Source organism: Pantherophis guttatus, chromosome 2, assembly GCF_059756535.1.
Source record: "Pantherophis guttatus breed Tessera chromosome 2, ASM5975653v1, whole genome shotgun sequence".
Classification (NCBI taxonomy): Eukaryota; Metazoa; Chordata; class Lepidosauria; order Squamata; family Colubridae; genus Pantherophis; species Pantherophis guttatus.
Window position 1 is genome coordinate 253,628,515 of NC_142064.1, and position 19,852 is coordinate 253,648,366.

Genomic DNA, 19,852 nt, shown 5'->3' on the forward strand with positions numbered 1-19,852 from the left:
TGAAATAGCCTTATTAAATATTTTGTTCATTACATACAATAGTTTTGGGTTCCCTTTAGTTGTTTGAGCAGTGTATAAACAACTGTATGTAAAGAACAAAGTATTTAATAAGGCTATTTCATTCATTCAGATCTCGGATGTCTTCTGCTTGTGTTCCCTTTATTTTTTGAGCAGTATATATAAATGAATTGAATACATAAAATGAATACAGTTAAAGGGAACATTAGGATAAGGACGGTAGGCACGCTGGTGCTCTTATGCACGCCCCTTACAGACCTCTTAGGAATGGGGTGAGGTCAACGGTAGCCAGTCTAAGGTTAACATTTTGGGATTTTTGGGATGAAACCACAGAGTCAGGTAGTGCATTCCAGGCATTCACCACTCTGTTGCTGAAGTCATATTTTCTGCAATTGAGTTTGGAGCGGTTCACTTTGAGTTTGTATCTATTGTGTGCTCCTGTATTATTGTGGTTGAAGTTGAAGTAGTCATTGACAGGTAGGACATTGTAGCAGATAATTTTATGAGCTATGCTTAAGTCATACCAAAGACGGCGTAGTTCTAAGTTTTCTAAGCCCAGAATTTCAAGTCTGGTGGCATAAAGTATTTTGTTGAGAGTAGAGGAGTGGAGAACTCTTCTTGTGAAATATTTCTGGATATGTTGTATTAATGTCCGATATGTGGTGCGGGTTCCAGACAGATGAGCTGTATTCGAGAATTGGTTTAGCAAATGTTTTGTATGCTCTGGTTAGTAGTGTAATATTACCGGAGAAGATTAGGTTTACAACCCTTAATGCCTTTTTGGCGATGTTGTTACAGTGGGCTTTGGCACTTAGATCATTTGATATGAGTACTCCAAGGTCCTTGACAGAGTGAGGGTCATCTACAAGGTCGTGTCCACTCAGCTTGTATTTTGTGTTCTGATTCCTTTTGCCAATGTGTAAGACAGAGCATTTTTTGGTTGAGATTTGGCGTTGCCAATTTTTTGACCACTCCGACACAAAGTCAAGGTCTTTTTGAAGGGTAGCAGCATTGTTATTGGTGTTAAATATTGGTTTTACATCATCGGCGAAGAGAACGCAGTTACTTATAATATGATCACAAAGGTCATTTATGTATAGTATGAAGAGTGTCGGTTGCCTTGGGGGACACCGTTATTAACAGATGCAGGATTTGATAGGCGCTATTTTGTTCTTCTTCCTCAAAGAAAAACAGTCCAGTTGTCTTTTGAAGAAAAAAAAAGCACTTTTGAAACAACTATGACCTGGATTGCTAAGAATCTTGGTGGTACAGCAGACTAAAGTGCTGTTAAGTAACACCAGCTGCCTGCAATTACTGCAAGTTCAAATCTCACCAGGCTCAAGGTTGACTCAGCCTTCCATCCTTTCGAGGTAGGTAAAATGAGGACCTGGTTTGTGGGGGCAATAAGATGACTTTGTATAAAAAAAGAACACCGCTTGGGGGGGAGGGCAAAAGCCCTACTAAGCAGGTATATACAAAAGTATGAAGGCTATTGCTTAACGCATTGTAAGCCGCCCTGAGTCTCCAGAGAAGGGTGGCATATAAATCGAACCAATAAATAAATAAACAATAAAATAAATCTCCAAGACATCTGAGTTTTCCTCTGTTTGCAGGACAGCCACACTTCCAGGAGTCACAGAATGGTTGGGAAACTGAGCTGCCTGCCAAAATGTTCTGATGGAGTACAGAAAACTTCTTGGGGAGAATAAAGGAGATGGAGGGTGGTGGGGTTTCAAGACCTGATATGAGTGGGCGGGTTTCTGTATGGGATCAGTCTTCTTTTGCCTTGACATTTCTGTGGTTAGGCAAAATTACTGCCTAACCACAGAAATGTCTTCAGATAACACTGCTTCCCCCGGCTAAGAAGCGGAGATGAGCACTGTGCCTTAGAGTGGGACACGACTAGCTAGGAAAATCTTTACCTTTCCTTGTAATTTGGTGTCAGTATGATGCAGTATTTACTGCAGTAAATACCTGATTTCAATGAATAGATATTCCTCTTTCAGGGAATTTGAAGCTGTGTCCCAAAACCTGGCTGCTTCATGAAAACAAGTGTTACTGGATCTCAAGAGAGAAACAAAACCTGGAGTGAGGGTAGAGATGACGGCAGAGCCAAAGATTCTGAACTTGCGGCTTTGAAAGAAGAGGCAGAAATGGGTAAATGCCAACATCCTCCTTCATCCTGTAGAAATTGTTATGTCCTTATAAGGACATCCGCCCGGATTGGCTGCCAGCCATCGGGCGGGAAAGTTTGAATCCCTGTCAGGGGCGGTGCGACTGCCGGAGCGAATATAAGGAGAGCTCCGGCAGCGCACGGGTAGTCTTGTCTTGTCTTGTTACTGTAGCTAATAAAGTTACTAAATGTATCGAGCTGGTCACGTCTTCATTTCCTGCGCCTGATCTAACACTGGCGACGAAGGGCTAGAGAAGAGAACCTGAGCAAGACTCGTGGCACGATCGCACAACCGAGCTGAAGTCACTCAACCGCAGCGACCTTTAGAATGGCAAACCCGCAAGCTCCGATTGCCTCGCTGAACCCATTCGACCCAGCACGAGAGAAATGGAGGTCGTACATGGTCAGATTCCGGCAATTCCTGCGGGGGAACCTCAATGATGAGCGAAAAAGAGCCCTATTCCTGGCTCACTGCGGGTCCGATGTCCTGGAAATGGCAATTGACCTCGTGGCGCCCAGGGACATTGAGGAGATGTCCTGGAATGACCTGCAGGAAGTCCTACAGGAGTACTACGCACCCACAGGCATCCCAATCGCCAACAGGTTCACCTTCCAACAGAGAAACCAACGGGAAGGTGAATCCATCAAAGAATTCGTGGCAGCGCTTCGCCAAATCGCTGCCAATTGCGAATTCGACAATGTGGATAATGCCATTCAGGACCGCGTTGTTTTCGGAATGCAGGATGTGGGTCTTCAGAAGAAGTTCCTGAGCCACAAGAGGATCCCACTCAAGGAAGTCCTTGAAGAAGCCACAGCTGCCGAGATGTCCGAAAAAGCAGCCACCGCGATGGTGAAGGCAAGAGGGATCCACAAGATCCACAAGTCCGGCCTGAACTCATCAGATGACTCGACCACGCCGTCAGAGTCTGATGAGGAAATGGCCATCCACAAGGTTTCCCGCCCTCCCAGGCGGGAAAACCCTCAGCATGGCGACCGGGGGGAACGTTGCGGCAGCTGCAAAGGCGACCACCCCAGGGCAACCTGCAGATGGAGAGACGCAACCTGCCGCCGCTGTCTGAAGAGGGGACACATCACTGAGGCCTGCAGAGCAGCAGATCCAGCCCCGGAACCACCCAGGCCAAGATTCCGCGAGAACCGCAGAGAAACCCAGAGGACATCCAAACGGTCCTCGAACCAGTCACGGCGCGGAGAGGAGGAATATCCCCACAGCAGAGCAGTGCACCAGACCACCATCGCCCACATGAACGACGACGGTGCCACCAAGTTCCACGTGACACTGTTGGCAGAGGGGTCACCGTGCAAAATGGAAGTAGACTCCGGGTCCGCCTACTCCATCATGGACTGGCAGCATCTGAAACACCTTAAGCCATCCTGCAAAAAGACCCAGCTGAAACCCCTGAAGTCGAGGCTCATGGACTTCAGCGGAAACCCCATCGGAGTCCTGGGCAGAACCACCATCCACATCACATTCAAGGACTTCCAAGGCGAGCTTCCCATCACAGTCGTGGAGAACAGCCGACCGAACCTGCTAGGAGTGGAGTGGTTTAAGCCGCTGGGGCTATCCATCGGAGGCATCCACCAAATTCACAGGGATGAACTCGACAACCTCATCGAAGAGTTCAAAGAAGTCTTCGATGGTAAGCTGGGGAAATTTGTGGGAAGGCCAATCTCCTTTAATCTGGACAAGGGAATCACCCCAATTAGGCTTAAGCCCCGCCGGGTTCCTTTTGCCCTGCGGCCGAAAGTAGACGAGCAGCTGGATAAGCTGATCGCCCAGGGCGTCCTGGAACTGATTGATCATGCTTCATGGGAGACCCCCATTGTGACCCCACTGAAGCATGATGGGTCTGTGCGCATCTGCGCCGACTACCGTTGTACCATCAACAAGGCGTTGGCACAGAGCGCATACCCAGTCCCAGTAGTGCAACATCTGCTGCATTCCCTGGGAACGGGCTCAATTTTTGCGAAACTGGACCTGGCCCAGGCTTACCAGCAACTGCCAGTGGACGAAAAAACGGTGGAGGCACAAACAATTGTCACGCACAGGGGGGCATTCAAATGCAACCGCCTCCAATTTGGAGTCAGTGCTGCCCCCGGCATCTTCCAATCTATGATGGAACGCCTTCTCCAAGGCGTTCCAGGGGTGGTGCCCTACTTTGACGATGTGCTAATCTCCGGAGACTCACAAGCACAACTCCTTGAAAGGCTCAGGCTTGTCCTGCAGCGATTCAGGGCCAAGGGCTTGAGGGTCAGGCGTGATAAGTGCATCCTAGGAGTACAAGAAGTCGAGTTCCTGGGCTATCTCATAGATAGTACTGGCATCCACCCCACCAAATCAAAAGTGAAAGCAATCCATGAAGCTCCAAGCCCAAAAAACAAAACGGAACTTCAGGCATTCCTTGGGTTGCTTAACTTCTATGCCATCTTTCTCAAACAGAAAGCCACAGTTGCTGAGCCACTCCACCGCCTGCTGGGGAAAGCGGCTTCCTGGAAGTGGGGCCAAGAAGAGGAAGCAGCATTCCGAGCCATAAAAGGACTTTTAACTTTCAAAAGCGTCCTCATACAGTACAACGATACGCTCCCCATTAAGCTGACTTGCGATGCGTCGCCATACGGGGTGGGGGCAGTCCTCAGCCACGAACTGCCCAACGGCGCGGAAGTCCCAATCGCATATTTTTCTAAAACCATGTCCGGCGCAGAACGCAACTACAGTCAGCTGGACAAAGAAGCCCTGGCCATCGTTGCAGGAGTGAAACGATTCCACGAGTATCTCTACGGGGGGAGTTTCATCATAGTCACCGATCACAAGCCACTCCTGGGGCTCCTCGCAGGCGACCAACCCACCCCAACCTTCATGTCCCCGCGGATGACGAGATGGGCCATCTTCCTAGCCGGCTACTCCTACAGGCTCGTGCACCAGCCAGGCACAGCCATAGGAAACGCCGATGCGCTGAGCAGATGCCCATTGAAGGACCCTGTAGAAGACCCAGCCCCCACGCTCCACCTATTCCACATAGACGACGACGCCAGCTGTCCAGTCTCATCTGCAGATGTGGCCGTCCACACCCAAAAGGATCCCACACTCCGCCAAGTGAAGTCCTGGATCGTCAGGGGGTGGCCATCGGAGAAGACGGAGGAGAGGTTCAGCCCGTTCACCAGGAAGCAGAAGGAGCTGTCCACCATGAAGGGCTGTCTGCTATGGGGAGACAGGGTGCTAATCCCAAGCACTCTGCAACGGCGGACGCTAGAGACCTTACACAAAGGGCATCCGGGCATCGTCCGCATGAAGGCCCTGGCACGGAGTTATGTCTGGTGGCCCTCACTGGACAGAGACATCGAAGAATGGGTCTCCAGATGTGACCCGTGCCAAGAAGTACGCCCAGCGCCGCCACAAACCGAGACAGCAAAGTGGGAGACCCCCAGCAACCCCTGGTCACGGATCCACATCGACTTCGCGGGTCCGATGCAAGGGCGACACTTCCTCATCGTGGTAGATGCCTTCTCCAAGTGGCTCGAGGTGGTACCCATGGCATCTACCACAACAGAAGCAACGATCCGGGCCCTGCGCTGCCTTTTCGCCATCCATGGCCTACCGGACGTGCTGGTCTCCACAACGGCCCCCAACTCACATCCCTGGCCATGGAAACATTCCTGGCAGGACTGGGCATCCGCCATGCTCTGTCTGCCCCGTACAGGCCGGCTGGGAACGGACAAGCGGAACGGATGGTGAGACTCACCAAGGAGGCACTCACCAAGATGGGCACGGGAGACTGGCAGGAACGGATAGACAACTTCCTCCTCACCCAGCACATCACGCCGCATGCCACCACCCACAAGAGCCTGGCCGAACTGCTGATGGGCAGAAGGTTGAGGTCACCCTTCGACCGGCTGCACCCCCAATACAGCCCAGAAGTGACTGCAACAGCCAGCCGCCCGCTTCGCGCCTTCAGCAAGGGAGATTCAGTTTTCGCGCTGAATTTCAACGGCTCTCCTAAGTGGCTGAAAGGGAAGATAGACAGCACAACCGGCCCGAAGTCCTACACCGTGGAGCTGGAAGATGGACAGGTCTGTAGACGTCACATCGACCAGCTCCGGAAAAGGTGGGGGGGAGCGCACGAAAACCAGCCTGACGAGGGAGGCCTACAACACCCCGACGAGGTAGGCCTACAACACCCCGACGAGGTAGGCCGACAACACCCAGACGAGGTAGGCCTACAACACCCCGGCGAGGTAGGCCTACAACACCCCGACAAGGTAGGCCTACCACACCCCTGCGAGGCAGACCACCGCCATCCCGACGAGGCCGGCCAAGCACACTACCAGGCACTGTCACGTCGACAGTCCAGCGAGGTAGACCGGGGCCAGCCACATGGGGGATGGCAACACCAACCCAGCGAGGTGGGCACCCGGCACGACAGGGCAAGGGACTACCAACCCAGCCCCCGAGTAGACCGGGACCTGCCCAGAGGGAAGCATCGCACCCCGCCAATGAAGGCAGCCGACGCCAGCCCGGCCAGGGAGACCTCCGCTCCAGGCAAGTAGACCGGGACCCAGCCAAGATGGGCACCGCACCCCCCATGGGTGAAGGTGGCACACGACTCCCCGGTGAGGGGGACCCCCGCCCAACACAGAAGACAGCCCGGCAACGACAACCCAACCCAGATGACCCCAGTCACCAACCGGCGGTAGACCAGGGACTAGGGCGAAGGGAAAGCCGACAAAAACCCGGCCAGGGAGACCTGCACCACCCCGGCAGGGGAGACCTCCGCCGATCCGCAGAGGTAGCCCCTCAACAACATCCTGACCAGGTCGACCACCGCCGATCCAACGGGGTAGGCCAACGCCAGCCCGACTAAGGGGACCTGCGCCACCCCTGCGAGGTCGGACAGCACGACACGAGCCAACGCCACCCACAGCTGGCAGACCGGACCCGAGGGCACCGATCCAAACCACCCCCCAGACGACAACAAGCCAAACCGCAGCCGAACCGCAACACCCGGGAGACCAGGGAGGAGCAAGTGACAGCCTGGGACTTACCGAGACTCAGACGCTCTTCCCGGGTCGGAACCAAGCAACCGCGATGAGACGATAGATCCACAGGCCAGGAGGAAGACCACCAGAACCAGCCATCCAAGGTCTGCGGTCCGGCCGGAGGCACTGAGGATGACCCCGCACACTCGCCAGCCGAACCGAGCCCGGTTCCGGGGAGGGAACCAGGAGACACAGGAGCCCCATCCGTCCAGGTCGGGGACGAGGAAGAAGTGAGACTGCGCAGGTCAACTAGGGTGCCGAGGTGTCCTACGTACCTGCGTGATTACGTGACTTTCATTGATGAGAATTGACAGTCCCCGGACTAAGAGGGGAGAGTGTTATGTCCTTATAAGGACATCCGCCCGGATTGGCTGCCAGCCATCAGGCGGGAAAGTTTGAATCCCTGTCCGGGGCGGTGCGACTGCCGGAGCAAATATAAGGAGAGCTCCGGCAGCGCGCGGGTAGTCTTGTCTTGTCTTGTTACTGTAGCTAATAAAGTTACTAAATGTATCGAGCTGGTCACGTCTACATTTCCTGCGCCTGATCTAACAGAAATGTGTAGTCTTGAAAAGATCTGGCTCCTTCTTGCGTGGTCATGTCCATGGGAACAGTTTGGGAACAGTTTCAACTCAACTGAGAACTGAGAACAGTTTCAGTTCAAGTTTAATTACTGTATTTTTCAGAGCATAAGATGCTCCAGAGTATATGACACACCTTATTTTGGGGGGAGGAAAATAAGAAAAAAAAAATCTGCTGGAGAGGCTCTCTGTTTGAGAGGCTGCCTTTGCAGCCTCCAAAAACTCCGTTTGCAAAGGAGCTTCAAGACGTTTTGGAGGCTGTTTGACAGGCTCTCTGTTTGAGAGCCTCCAAAAGCTCCAAAAGGGTGGAGGCTGGCAGGTGGGCAGGGCTACATTTGGTGTATAAGACGTACCCAAATTTTCACCCTCTTTTAGAGGGGGGGGGAAAGTCCGTTTTATAATCCGAAAAATACGGTATCTAGTGGTTCTCCAGATGGTTTAGAGAACTGGCAAATACCACTTCTGGCTGGCCCCGGAATGGGGTGGGAATGGAGATTTTGCAATATCCTTCCCCCAGGAATGGAGAGGGAATGGGGATTTTGCAGTATCCTTCCCCTGCCACGCCCACCAAGCCACGCCCATCAAGACACCCCACCCCACCAAGCCACGCCCACAGAACCAACAGTAAAAAATTTTGGATTTCACTACTGGATGGGATGTAAAATAAATGATTGCCATGATTTTCAATATACACTTTTATTTACTTATTCATTTATTTGTATATCAACTATATGTTCACCTTCCCAAAAGTAACTCTGAGCTGCATACAATACTGTTGTAAGAAATATTCAGGTCCAACTCCAAGTCTGGAGAAAGGCACTGGAAACAAAATGGAGGCTGGAGGCTCATTGAAAAGAAGGCCCATTTATTGGTGAACAGAACCACCAGGGCTTGTGGTTCTGGTGCAGCTGAACAAATGGTTGAATGAGTGGATGGATCTCTATAGGTTTCTGTGACTTTGAACTGTTTGGGGGGTGGTGCAATGAAGGGGCTTGTGTTCTGAAGGGGTGTTGGGCTATTCCTATTGTGGCTAATGGCTTTTGTCCTGTGTTGGATCTTGGGTGAGGGGCTGATTTCTAATCCTACCATTCTGCCTTTGTTAACTGTCAAACTTTGCTGCAAGGAGTTTTGAAATATCCTGTCTTGAATGGATTTCTGCTTGCAGTATTTGCTTTGCTTATGAACAGAGCTATCTAGATACTTGTCTTCCTCTTTCAATAAGCTCTTTATCTCCTAAGTGCTGGCATCTACTGGGGCCTATTATGAAAGACTGGGGCTGCTCTCTGTTAAGAGCATGTTTCTCCATTTCTCCATTAGTGAAATATAATATTCTGTCTTTTTATTATCTCCCAAAATATCCCATTCTTCTAGGAGTGGGGGCATCCCACAATATAATAATAAAATAGTCAATCAAATGAAATCAAGTAAAATTATTATGGCCTTTGACCAGCATTTACAATAAAATAGTACACTAAAAAGAGAAATAATTTAACACATTTTTTTATTTGGGGAAGGGAAAAAAATAATAGGGCTATAAAACAATATATATAATTAAATATTTTGCTGCCCTCTCCCCCTCCCTTCATCCTTTCCTGGGCACAGAGGGAGGGAGGGAGGGAGGGAAGAAGGAAGGAAGAAAGGAAGGAAGGAAGGAAGGAAGGAAGGAAGGAAGGAAGGAGGGAGATGGGAATGAGAAGGAGGGAGGTAGGGAAGGAGAGAGGAAGGAAGGAAGAAGATGGGAATGAGTAATGGGCAGGAGGGAGGGAGAGAGAAAAGAAGAAAAGAAGGAAGGAAGGAAGAAGATGGGAATGAGAAGGAGGGAGGTAGGGAAGGAGGGAAGGAAGGAGGAAGGAAAATGATGGGAATGAGAAGTGAGCAGGAGGGAGGGAAGGAAGAAGGAAGGAAGGAAGGAAGGAAGAAAGGAAGAAGATGGGGATGAGAAGGAGGGAGGGAGGGAAGAAGGGAGGAAGGAAGGAAAATGATGGGAATGAGTAATGGGCAGGAGGGAGGGAGAGAGAAAAGAAGAAAAGAAGGAAGGAAGGAAGAAGATGGGAATGAGAAGAAGGGAGGCAGGGAAGGAGGGAGGGAGGGAGATTGGAAGAGGAGGGAGGGAGGGAGGGACTGAGGGAAGTCCTGCCTTAGCACTGGGTCACCAGCAACCTGGCCAAGGAGAGCGAGCATAGCAGCAGCAGTCTCGAGGAGGTGGTAAACATGGCTGGGTGCCCCCTCGGGGGAAATGAAGCTGGGCTGGGTTGCGTGGTTCCTGTGCCCATGTATTACTTTATCCAATATTAGGAGATAATTACAGGTAAGTGGATTGGAAGCCATATGTTTTCAAACTACATTTGGACTTGTGAATTCATCAGATTTGCTGCATATCCAGTGATGGAGGGTCTGGCACCTGGAACAGCTTGTTTTCCCTTCGTCATTCAGGAAGGCACAGTTTCCTCCATCACCGAGGACCTCCCACCTGCAACACAAGGGCAACGAGAGTGAAAAGCTGTGACCCTCACTGGCATCTAACCACGCTATCAACTTGCCCTAGTGACATCTCTTTTCTGGCATGTCCCCATAGCATTGCTTTCCTCTCACCCCCACGTATGAGTAAGAGAGGCTTAAGTCACCCTAAGGTGACTTAATTTACTTCTTTATTTCAACAACTTCCACACGGTGCATAAGATCTACTTCACCACCCATGGCCTTGGAGCAGAGGTGGGTTTCAGCAGGTTCTGACCAGTTCTGGAGAACCGGTAGCGGAAATTTTGAGTAGTTCAGAGAAATGGTAGTAAAAATTCTGACTGGTCCCGCCCCCATCTATTGTCCGCCTCCCAAGTCCCAGCTGATTGGGAGGAAATGGGGATTTTGCAGTATCCTTCCCCTGGAGTGGGGTGGGAATGGAGATTTTACAGTATCCTTCCCCTGCCATGCCCACAAAGCCATGCCACGCCCACCAAGCCACACCCACAGAAACGGTAGTAAAACATTTTGAAACCCATCTGCCTTGGAAGAAAGTCAGGCAACCGCAGAGCCTAGGATTGGTATGGTAGCAATGGAGGTTTCAAATTTCATGCCAATGTAGTTTTCTGCTGAGTCAAAGATGAGCAAATCTCAACTTACTAATCGGGAGAAGCAAAGCTGAATGGGTGATAAGAAGATAGCAGTGGATTCTATAGAATGGGTTAGTTTGGCAGTAGCCAGTTTCCTAGCAATTTTGGGTTGCAACTCATTCATCCTCTGCTCAGAGCTGATGGGAACTGGAGTCCATGAATTTGCTCTATCTGGCTAGTTTCAGTAAAGTGTGATTAGTGCTGATATGTCTATTCTCTTCCTGAGCACAAATTTTGATCTAGGACTCCAAGTGTAAGGGGTATGCATAAGAGCACCAGCGTGCCTACCGTCCCTGTCCTAATTTTTTATTCGTATCCATTTCATGTATTCAAAACCATGTTTATACTTTTATCTGTTATATATGCTTGATAAATTAATTAATTAATTAATTAATTTAGAAAGCAGCCATATTGGGGCATTCTTCTTCTTTATGTATTTATCTGTTAGACTTATATCCCAGCTTTTTGTTAAGAACTGATATATTGTTTTTCCCCTTATGTTCAGTCCTGTCTGATTCTTGAAGATTGCCTGGACAACTTTTAGCTAAGTTTTTCAGAATTGGTTTGCCATTGCTTCCTTCATAAGAATGAGAGAAAGTGACTGGCCCAAGTGACAGCTGGCTTTGTACCCAATGGAAGACTAACAGAATACTGTATTTTTCAGAGTATAAGATGCACGTTTCCCACCCCTAAAAGAGGGTGAAAATTTGGGTGCGTCTTATACATCAAATGTAGCCCCACCCAGCCTCTGAAACCTCTGAGGTTTCAGAAGCTGAAAAAGCCTCTTTAAGGGAGGTTTCAGAGGCTGAAAAAAGGCTCTTAAAGGAAGGTTTCAGAGGCTGGAAAAAAAGCAAGGCACAAAGCTCACAACCAATGAACCTGTTGCTAAAATTCACCTCTGGGAATAGTTGATTGGAGGTATTCCGGGAGGCCGATTCACCCGCCAATCAGCTTTTTTCTTATTTTCCTCCCCAAAAACTAAGGTGCATTTTATAATCCGGTGCATTTTACTGTCCGAAAAATATGGTAGATAGATAATAGAATTCTTTATTTATTGGCCAAGTGTGATTGGACACAGAAGGAATTTGTCTTTGCTCTCAGTGCTCTCAGTGTACATAAGGAGAATAAAATACATTCATCAAGAATAAAAAGATACAACATGGACTCCTGTCTATGGAGATTCTCAATCGTCCAGGTCATGGCTACCCCAAAGGTCATTTTCAAAAGTCAACTGGACTTCTTGGACCCAGAAGAGAAGAGGCTTCATTGGATGAAAAGCGAAATGTTTTCAAGGAAAAAACCAAGAAGTCCAATTGCCTTTTGAAAAGCACTTCTGGTGTGGCAGCCTCCTGGTTTCTAGCCTGCTGCCTTAATTGCTACACCAAACTGGCGCTCAGAGGTACCCCTTTAACATACAAGGCAAATAGGGCTGAGAGAAGATGTGGCCCAAAGGGATCACCAAGGGATCTTCCATGGTTCAGAGGGGACATTAATCTGGGTCTCTGCTCTCTTAGTGGGACAACTTTACCACAGATCACACTGGCTCTGGGATTGAGAAAGAAGGACCGGCCCATAATCCCCAGATACCTTTTGTGGCTGAGAGGGGGGCCTAACCTGGGTTTCTCAAGTCCAACAGCTTAATCACTACACCACATTGGCTTGCCTCCACTCTCCATATTCCCTAGTTTTAGACACAAAGTTGGGATTTATGAAAATATGCCCTGCATTTGTGCTCAATGCAGGAAACAGGATGGCACTGGATGATGAATAAACTGCACGCCACTTCTTCTCAGCATTTGGCTGGTGTAATTTATCTAATTAATTTATTTAATTTACATGGCGACCATTTCATCACTCCTCAACTGAAGACATAAGAGAGAAAGGATGACGCACATTGAAACATTTCCGTTGACCCATTTCCAGGGTTGATTCGGGTCTCGTTGGAGGCCAATCCAGTGGGAAGTGGTGCCTTTGTAACGCTGCACAAAATCCTTTGGAGGGAATAAATGGCAAACATCAAATCACTCTGAAACATTTAAAGACTCTGATTATACATTTGTTTTAACCTGATCTGTCCCCGTCTACACACACACACAAACACAGCCAGCCGAGGGTTAAGAAAGTACTTGGCACGCACACAGGTCGTTATCTCAAACTTTGCAACAATATAAGCACCGTCTGCCAAGAGCTTTACTGCAACAGATAACATAAAATTACATACGCATTGCAAATAGTCCAGCAAAACAATATCCCTTTGGCAGCTTCAGACGTTGTTCAAGTGACTAGCCAGAGTTAGTTTTTGTTCGTCACAGATTTTTACCAGCCACCACCCTCTCTTATATAGTCTCTGGGGTGTGGTCCAGTGACTCAGCTATAATCCCTAGCACGCCTCCTTAACTGCTGCGTCCATTTATCACGCCTTCGTTGGCGTGCATCCAGGAACGACGGCTCTCCTTCCTCGCCCTCATCAGAGACACCTGGCTCCTGGCCAATCTCCTCTTCCTCGGCCGGCACCTGAGGCAGTGCCAGAGGGGAGGGGCCTGGAGAGGGAGGCCTGGCTGACTCCTCTCTCTCATGTTCGGAGCCTTCTTCCTCCGATGAGACAGGCTCAGAAGGCGGGGCCACAACATAACCTTTATCTCATGAGACACCTGCCTCATGGCTGCGGCACCAGCACATCACTCAATCTCCTGCTCTGCTATGACCGTGAGCAAGCAGAAGTAGTGGGCCAGTGGCCATGTGGGCTCCTGCAGGGATGAAATCCAGCAGGTTCTGACAGGTTCTGGAGAACCGGTAGTGGAAATTTTGAGCAGTTCGGAGAACCACCAAATACCACCTCTAGCTGGCCACAGAGTGAGGTGGGAATGAAGATTTTGCAGTATCCTTCCCCTGGAGTGGAGTGGGAATGGAGATTTTGCAGTATCCTTCCCTGGATTGGGGAGGGAATGAGGATTTTGCAATATCCTTCCCCAGGAGTGGAGAGGGAATGGGGATTTTGCAGTATCATTTCCCTGGAGTGGGGTGGGAATGGAGATTTTGCAGTATCCTTCCCCTGCCACACCCACCAAGCCGCACCACACCACACCCACCAAGCCATGCCCACAGAACCGGTAGTAAATTTTTTTGGATTTCACCACTGGGCTCCTGCTACACATGGTTGCTGCCGCTGCCGCTATGAGGCAGTTGTCGGAGTCTGGATGGCCTAGCTGTGGTGGCCCTGAGGTAAGCTGGTGCGGGGCACATGGGGCGGCTCCACCCCCCCAGCCTCACCTCATGGCCGCGGCACTGCAAGCGACCAGATGGAATGGGCAGGTGTCCAGCTGCTCAGGCTCTTAAGTAGGGCTTATTTTGGGGAGGTAGGGTTTATATTAGGTGCACATGTAAAACATGCTAGGTCTTATTTTTGGGGAAAGGCATTACATAGTCGTAGGAGATCATACAAGCATACAGAAACTGGCTCTTCCACAACAATCCTTGAAGGCAGGTCGGAGATTTGCTCCAAGTCACTAGCTCAGGGTGGACTTGAGTTTGGATCTCACAGCTCTCTATTCAGAATACCTTGACCCACTACTTGACCCTGGAAAATTAAGGAATTAGTATGTGTGGGCCCGACACGAAAACAGAACCATCCTCTCTTAATAATACAATAGGACAGTGATGGCTAACCTTTTTGCCATCGCGTGCCAGGAGAGGGGGGGCAGGGGAGGGTCATGCGCACGTGCCCACGCGCATGCGTGCACAACCCCCTCCCCCCCGCTCCTGGCATATGATGTCCTGGTAGGCCTGTTTTTCTTTCTTACATGGTTCCAGATCCTCTCTGTGTATCTGGGAAGGGCGAAAACAGCCTTTCCCACTCCCTTGGAGGCCCTATGGAGGCTGAAAGGGCCCATTTCCCAACTCTCGGTGGGACAGGAAGTGACATTTTTTGCTGTCCCCAGCCTCCAGAACCTCTCTAGGAGTCTCTAGGAGCCTCTCTAGGAGTCTCTGGAGGCTGGAGACAGGAAAAAAACATCACTTCCTGTCCCACCGGGAGTTGGGAAATGGGCCCTTTTAGCCTCCGTAGGGCCTCCAAGGGAGTGGGAAAGGCTGTTTTTGCCCTTCCCAGATACACAGAGAGGATCTGGAGCCAGGTAAGCAAGAAAAACAGGCCTCCCCCCCCCGCCCCTCCAGAGGCAGGAAACAGCCTGTTTCCCTACTTCTGGTAGGCCCAGAAGGCCCGAAAATCAGCTGGCTGGCGCGCACATGCACCCCAGAGCTGAGCTGGCATGCCCACTGATATGGCTCCGCGTGCCACCTGTGGCACGCGTGCCATAGGTTCGCCATCATGGCAATAGGATATTTTCACCTCTTACCATTTCTTCCTTTTCAATAATGGCCAGCGAGGCATTGTAGAAAGAGCAAAAGTCTCGACTAGCAGACCAGGTTTCTTCTTTATCTGAGAAGTAGAAGCATTTCATCTGGTGCCCAATCCAGTCAGTCAAGCATGGGCGTCTCCTTGCCAATAGCATCTTACAGTCGTCTGGGTTTAAGGTCGGCTTATTTACCGATGATACTGAGGGGAAAAAGAGATCATCATCTAACAAACATTCAGACATTAACCAGTCACAAATGGGAATGGGGAATACAGCTAGTCCTCGATATATAACTGTTACAAAGTTTGGAATTTCTGATGTAAGTCATAACGGCGAATGTGGTGGTCATCAATCAAACATGGTGTCGTAAAGTGAATCCATTTTCCCCAATGAGTGTTTTTTTTAAAAACCAGAAACAACGTGAGGATTGGTTTCCAGCAATAAAAACCCTTGTAAATTGCAGTCATGTGACTGTGGGGCACTGCAAACGGATGCAAAAAGAGGCCAACTGCCGAGTGCCCAAAATGCAATCAGGAGACCTTGGGGGGGAGCAGCCATTGTAACTTCAAATCTGAATCCTACTTTAGCCCTTGGAAGGTCTGTCATAACTTCAAATCATTGCTAAGCAACCGGTCATAATTCGAAGACTCCCTGTAATAAAGAAAAGCTGAAGATCTGCACTTCTAGAGGAGAAATGGGCAGGCTTTCATTGGCTAAGGAGCAGATTGATCTTTTGCAGCAGGGGATTAAAAGTTGAAACAGGTGATAAAATGATGGAAAACTACCAGATCATGTTTCATATATGGAAAAGGGAGGATCTTCTTTCTCTGTTTCTGTCTCCTTTGGAATGGAGAGACAGAGGATTTTTTTTTTTAGATAAGGTCTTGCACTTCCTGTTTCAGAATCGTGGTTTTGGCAATGACAACATTCTCAGCCTTTGTGAACTGCAAGCACACAAGCACACTGTAACACTGGATCTGGATGGGGCCTGTCAGTCTCTTGTTCTCCCCTCTGAGCCTTCTTCAATGGGCTGCTGTTGGGCAAATGAAATAAGGGAGGGGGAGACCCCATGCATTGATTTATCTGTTAGATTTATTTGCTCCTTTTCCTTTATGTAGTCTTGGTTACTTCCCTCTGCACAATAACCCTGTGATGAACCCAGGGGTGGGCTGCTGGGGGTTCGCAGGGGTTCAGGAGAACCTCTAGCTAAGATTCTGTGCAGTTCGGAGAACCCTCAAATCCCACTCCTAGGCTGGCCCCGCCCATCCTGCCCCACCCCTCCCAGGAGTCCCCACGTGGCCTGTTTTGGATGTAGGTAAGTGCAGGATGCGCATGGAGACTCAGGGAGGGCAAACAATGGGTCTACTGGAAGTTTGGGAAGGCTGGAAACGGGCCTGTTTCCAGCCTCCAGAGGGCCTCTGGAGCTTGGGGAGGCCATTTTCTCCCTCTTGGAGGCTTGAGGAAAGCCTCCAGAGCCCAGGGAGGGCAAAAATGCCCCCCCTGCCATGGTGCAGGCGGCCTACTAGGCCACGTCCACCATGACCATGTCCACCCAGCAACTGGGCAGAGAACCCCTTGGTAAAATTTTTGAAGCCCACTCCTGGATGAATGTATGTATTAGTGGAAGCAGTATGTTCCATCCCATAATTGGATAGACCAGGTTGCCGAGATAGACCTGTCTCACCGGGAAAAACACTTACTCTGTCCCCTGGTATAGCCAACAAAGTGAGGAGAGCCCGTGGCTTAGAGGTTAATACATCTACCTAATATGCAAGTAGCGTGGGTTCGAATCCCAGAAGGGTATGGCTAGCTTAGCTGATGAGAGCTAAATAGCTTGAAATAGATCTACATTAGTATCCCTTTATTTCTTTGTCAGTAAAACATAAATTCAATACAAAAATAGTTTGTCGCAAAATCGACTGCCTGCGAAAGTTCCTGGATTGGGCCTGAAAGGTGAAAGTGGATGAAAAAATGCTTTTTTTAAAAAAAAAAAGCCTCTGATGATCGCGCAACTCAGCTGGGATCGTCAGAGGCTTTTCAAAGCATTTTTTTCTGCAACCTCTTGGCTGAAGAGGTGGTAAAAAAAATGCTTTGAAAAGTCTCTGACGATCCCAGCTGAATTGCCTGATCGGCAGAGGCTTTTCAAATCATTAGAAAAAAATGCTTTGAAAAGTTAAAAAAAAAAAGTTGGCCATGCCCACCCAGTCACATTATACCCTCCCCATCAAGCCACGCCCACAGAACTGGTAATAACAAATTTTACATTTCACCCTTGGCTCCGTCCCATTATTGGGTAGACCAGGTTGCCCTAATAGACTGGTCTCACTGGAAAAAACACTTAATAAGCCTGTGAGGTAGGCTGGGCTGAGAGAGAAGGCAAAAGGCCCAAAACCATCCAAGGAGCTTTTGTGGCTGAGGGAGGATTACAACCTGGGTCTCCCCAGAGCCAGTCCAACCCCCTTCACTAACCTGGCTGCTGCTATCCCCCCAGAAAGGGGGAAAAATAGAACAGAAATGCAAAAAAAAAAAAAAAAAAAAAACCCACCCCCACCTCTCACTAGAAATGAAAGCATTATCTAGCTCGCAATGTTAGAGTTTGGATGATTTACCAATGCAAAATACAAGAACAGCAGAAGCAACAGCAGAAACAACAGCGGTGACAACATGACCACGGTAGGCAACGAAAGCGTTTCCCATGTTTGAATCTCTGTGGTTCTATAAATTATCTAGAAAAGAGAAGAAAAACCAAATCTTAAACCCAGGAGGATTCCAATGACAGATTGAGAGGAAGCTGTGGCACAGAAGTAAGAAACTCCAACTCATTTATACCAGGAGGAGGAGTTAGAATCAGTTTTCTTGTCCAATCATCTTCTTCCCTTCTCTTGGGTAAACAGTTCATAGTGTAACTATCTGTGTTCTCAGGATCACCTCAGTAATGCTAATGCTAATGGTTCCTGCAGTCTGCAATGATCCCTCTGGAAATGCATTCATACTCCGACACCATTCGAAGAACGAACTAAATTGCATAGCTAAAAGTCTGTAGCACCACTGAGGTGATCCTGAGGACTGAGGTGGGATTCAGCCGGTTCGGTGAACCGGTAATTATAGCCAGCTGCCTGGGCCCGTCCTCCTGCCCCGACGCTATCCTATCTTATACAATCGCCGTGTTTTTGATGCAGCATGCATGTGTGTAAGGCGCGCGCACGAAGCTATCCCGTCCTATACAATCGCTGTGTTTTTGATGCAGTGAGCATGTACTCCAGTAGTGGATTGCCCCCGGTTCGCACCGGTTCTATAGAACCGGTAGTAAAACCGGCGGGAGGCTCCACCACTGATCCCAACGTCACTAAAACGCTTCTGCACATGCGCAGAGGAGCATGCATGGCCCCGCTGCGAACCGGTAGTAAAGGTAAGTAGAACCCACCCCTGATGTGCGCAAGGCACGCGTGGACACATTTTAGATTCTGGGCGAACCGGTTGTTAGATTATGTGAAGCCCACCTCTGCTGAGGACACAAATAAATCTGCAAGTGCTTCAACACCCTCTAAAAGAATGCAAATGTCCAGCTGTCTACAAGGAGTATAAATCCTTCCATTCCCCTCCATCTTGTCAGAGCTGAAGAAGCTTCTTGGATGAGAAGCGAAACGTCTTCAAAGAAAAACCAAAAAGTCCAGTTGCTTCTTGAAAAAAAGCACCTGTGGGACAACCATGACCTGGACGACTGAGAATCTCCACAGACATCGGTACACACTTGATAAAGAACAGTGTAAGAGCCTTGGTGGCGCAGCAGACTAAAGTGCTGTTAAGTAGCACCAGCTTCCTGCAATTACTGCAAGTTCAAATCTCAGGAGGCTCAAGGTTGACTCAGCCTTCCATCCTTCCGAGGTAGGTAAAATGAGGACCCGGATTGTGGGGGCAATAAGCTGACTTTGTATGAAAAAAGAACACCGCTTGGGGGGCCCCGAAAGCCCTACTAAGCAAGTATATACAAAAGTATGAAGACTATTGCTTAATGCATTGTAAGCCACCCTGAGTCTCCGGAGAAGGGCGGCATAAAAATCAAACCAATAAATAAATAAATAATAAATAAATAAATAAATAAGAGTGACACTATAGCTAAATAAATAGGAATAGTTGTTTGGCTTTCTAAGACGCTTGCCCTGCTTGATTCTCGCTTGTGTCCTTTCCAAACTTCTCTAATGCATAGGATGTGGTTGCACAGGAAAGTACCTAGAAATTTATTTCATGAAGACCATCACTGGAAAAATAAGCCAATGTGATATTTTTGTATCCTAAGATATAAAAATAGAAATCTTTTGGCATCTCGAAGTAACAGTAACAGAGTTGGAAGGGTCCTTGGAAACTAGGGAGCAGACCTTAAAGCAAACTTCAATTTAGGGATGATTCAATATATAGTAATTCCCTTTCACATATTGAATGGCACACTATCTGTGGTTTTCTGTGCCCAAACTCTTCAGTGCATTGATCCTTTCATCAACTTGTCCATCAACCTCCAAACATTTATTGCATGAAAATAATTTAATAAATACCATAACCATCTATTAAATAAAA

The 19,852-nt window shown here is 48.9% G+C and overlaps 1 protein-coding gene across 1 annotated transcript; it reads right to left on the reverse strand.

Annotated features, from left to right (window-relative positions):
- Positions 1–10,155: 10,155 nt before the first annotated feature.
- On the reverse strand, positions 10,156–18,068 carry LOC117668036 (C-type lectin domain family 2 member D-like). Its single transcript, XM_034421725.3, has 4 exons — positions 17,890–18,068; positions 15,281–15,480; positions 12,822–12,919; positions 10,156–10,291 (listed from the first exon to the last, which is right to left on the reverse strand). The coding sequence occupies exons 1-4, from the start codon at positions 17,975–17,977 to the stop codon at positions 10,156–10,158; spliced, it is 522 nt and encodes a 173-aa protein (XP_034277616.2). The 5' UTR covers positions 17,978–18,068.
- Between the last annotated feature and the right edge of the window lie 1,784 nt (positions 18,069–19,852).